Genomic DNA, 2,013 nt, shown 5'->3' with positions numbered 1-2,013 from the left:
TATAAAAATGTGATAAGAAACTAATTATTCTCAGTTATTTCACAGTGGCACACTATGACCCCCGACTGCTAGCCTCGTTATCTTAATGTTTCCAATCAATTGACAAATATGTAAAATTAAGTTATAAAAGCCATTTAAAATGAAACTTCCAGCCCCACAATAGTCCAAGTATTTATTTGTAAGCCACTTTTAGCAGTTTAAATATTTAATGAACACAAATGTGTCATAACAACTGTTTCCTATAGAACCTGTGAAACTCTTCAGGGAAAGTGGCTTGTTTGGGATCCACGTTTCCATGTAATGAGACAAGAGGCAAGATGCTAAGCATATAATAAGTGACACCGCAGTGAGATGCTGCATTATGCCTGTAGAAGGTGATGTTTTATTTTCAAGTTCATTTCAACAGAAAAACTTACTTTACTTTGCAGTGGTTAAAGCAGTAAGTATATTCTCAATATTTTATTGTATACAATAAGTTCTCAAGTTGTCACATTTTCTAATTACTGGAATCTTTGTGTCTTTTTGTGATATAATTCAAGGTGATTATGTTGTACACCAATGTAACAACGATAAAAGATTTTTTCCTTGTTGGATTTCCTGGACTTTTGCCAGAGTATTATGGACCTGTGTCAGCTCTGCTTTTTGTGGTTTTCTTGGCTATAGCTGTTGGAAATATTTTTATTTTGGTGATTGTTAAATCTGAAAGGTCCCTTCACAAACCAACGTATCTTATCTTTTGTCACCTGGCATTAACTGACCTAATGTTTGGCACTGTTACTCTACCAAAGATTATATCAAAATACTGGTTTAATGACAGCATTGTTGCTTTCTATGGCTGTTTTGCACAAATGTATTTTGTTCATTTTTTAGGTGCAACTCATTCTTTCATTTTGATGGTGATGGCTTTGGATCGTTTTATTGCAATTTGTGCTCCATTGCGTTACACATCACTTTTCACAAATACTACAGTTTCTGTGCTTTGTGGTATATCCTGGTTTATTCCAATTTCATGGATGTTTGTTGTAGTTTTCGATGCACTAAGTCTACCTTTTTGTAATTCAAATGTAATTGTTCAGTGCTACTGTGACCATTTGTCAATAATCAACCTTGGATGTGAGAATGTACGAGGATCTACTGTTCTTGGATTGATTGGAGCCATGGTTAGTTTATTACTGCCTTTAGGTTTTATCATTTTGTCTTATTTTGTCATTATAATTGCAGTTTTAAGAATTTCCTCCTCAGAAGGTCACAGGAGGACTCTTTCTACCTGCACACCCCAACTTCTCATCACATGTCTCTACTATTTGCCAAGATGTTTTGTGTACCTGGCTAATTTTTTGGGATACACTTTCAGTGCTCCCATTCGCATTGTTGTCATAATGCTATACAGTCTGTTCCCAGCTGTTGTCAACCCAATAATATACTGTTTTAAAACACAGGATATTAAAGAAAATTTGAAAAAGAGATTCCTTTCTGGTAAGATTAATATAAACATGAAAAAAGGTTAAAATAAAAAAGTAGAAAGCAGTGGAACACAGTTAGTGAAATTCCTCAGCTCTCAACCTCAATGCATGTTTGAAACTAAATTAAAATTAATATTATTAAAATGTTTGCTTAATTATATAGGTTTTATTTATTTATTTTACCTTTGCCTCCCCTTTAATTTTACATTTAAATGTGTGATCATTGTGTTTCTGTACTAATGAAGTACTTTTTAACTTGATTTTAAGTGTGCAAAAAAATAAATTAACCTATACAACCAAGCAATCTTTCATTTCTGATCTGATGACAAAATATATTTAAACTTTTGAGGTATTAAAATAAAAGAGCTATGGCCTAAAACTGACTTCTCACAGATACTCACACAGCTTAATGGAAAAATACTCTAAGCATTGGGGATGGGTTAAAAAAAACTTAGGCTTCTCCCCACTCCTTTTCAGACATTTATGTTGTGTTTTTGTTTATTTATTATTACTATTTCCTGTGTTTTTGGATGCCTAAATAAAGTGTTTT

At 32.8% G+C, this 2,013-nt stretch overlaps 1 protein-coding gene across 1 annotated transcript; it reads left to right on the top strand.

Annotated features, from left to right (window-relative positions):
* The first annotated feature begins 545 nt into the window (after nt 1–545).
* Nucleotides 546–1,508, top strand: LOC121646172 (olfactory receptor 52E8-like). The gene has a single exon (XM_041995049.1). The coding sequence runs from the start codon at nt 546–548 to the stop codon at nt 1,506–1,508; it is 963 nt and encodes a 320-aa protein (XP_041850983.1).
* The last annotated feature ends 505 nt before the right edge of the window (nt 1,509–2,013 follow it).

Source organism: Melanotaenia boesemani, chromosome 9 (assembly GCF_017639745.1).
Source record: "Melanotaenia boesemani isolate fMelBoe1 chromosome 9, fMelBoe1.pri, whole genome shotgun sequence".
Lineage (NCBI taxonomy): Eukaryota > Metazoa > Chordata > Actinopteri > Atheriniformes > Melanotaeniidae > Melanotaenia > Melanotaenia boesemani.
This window is presented reverse-complemented; position numbering and strand designations above follow the sequence as displayed.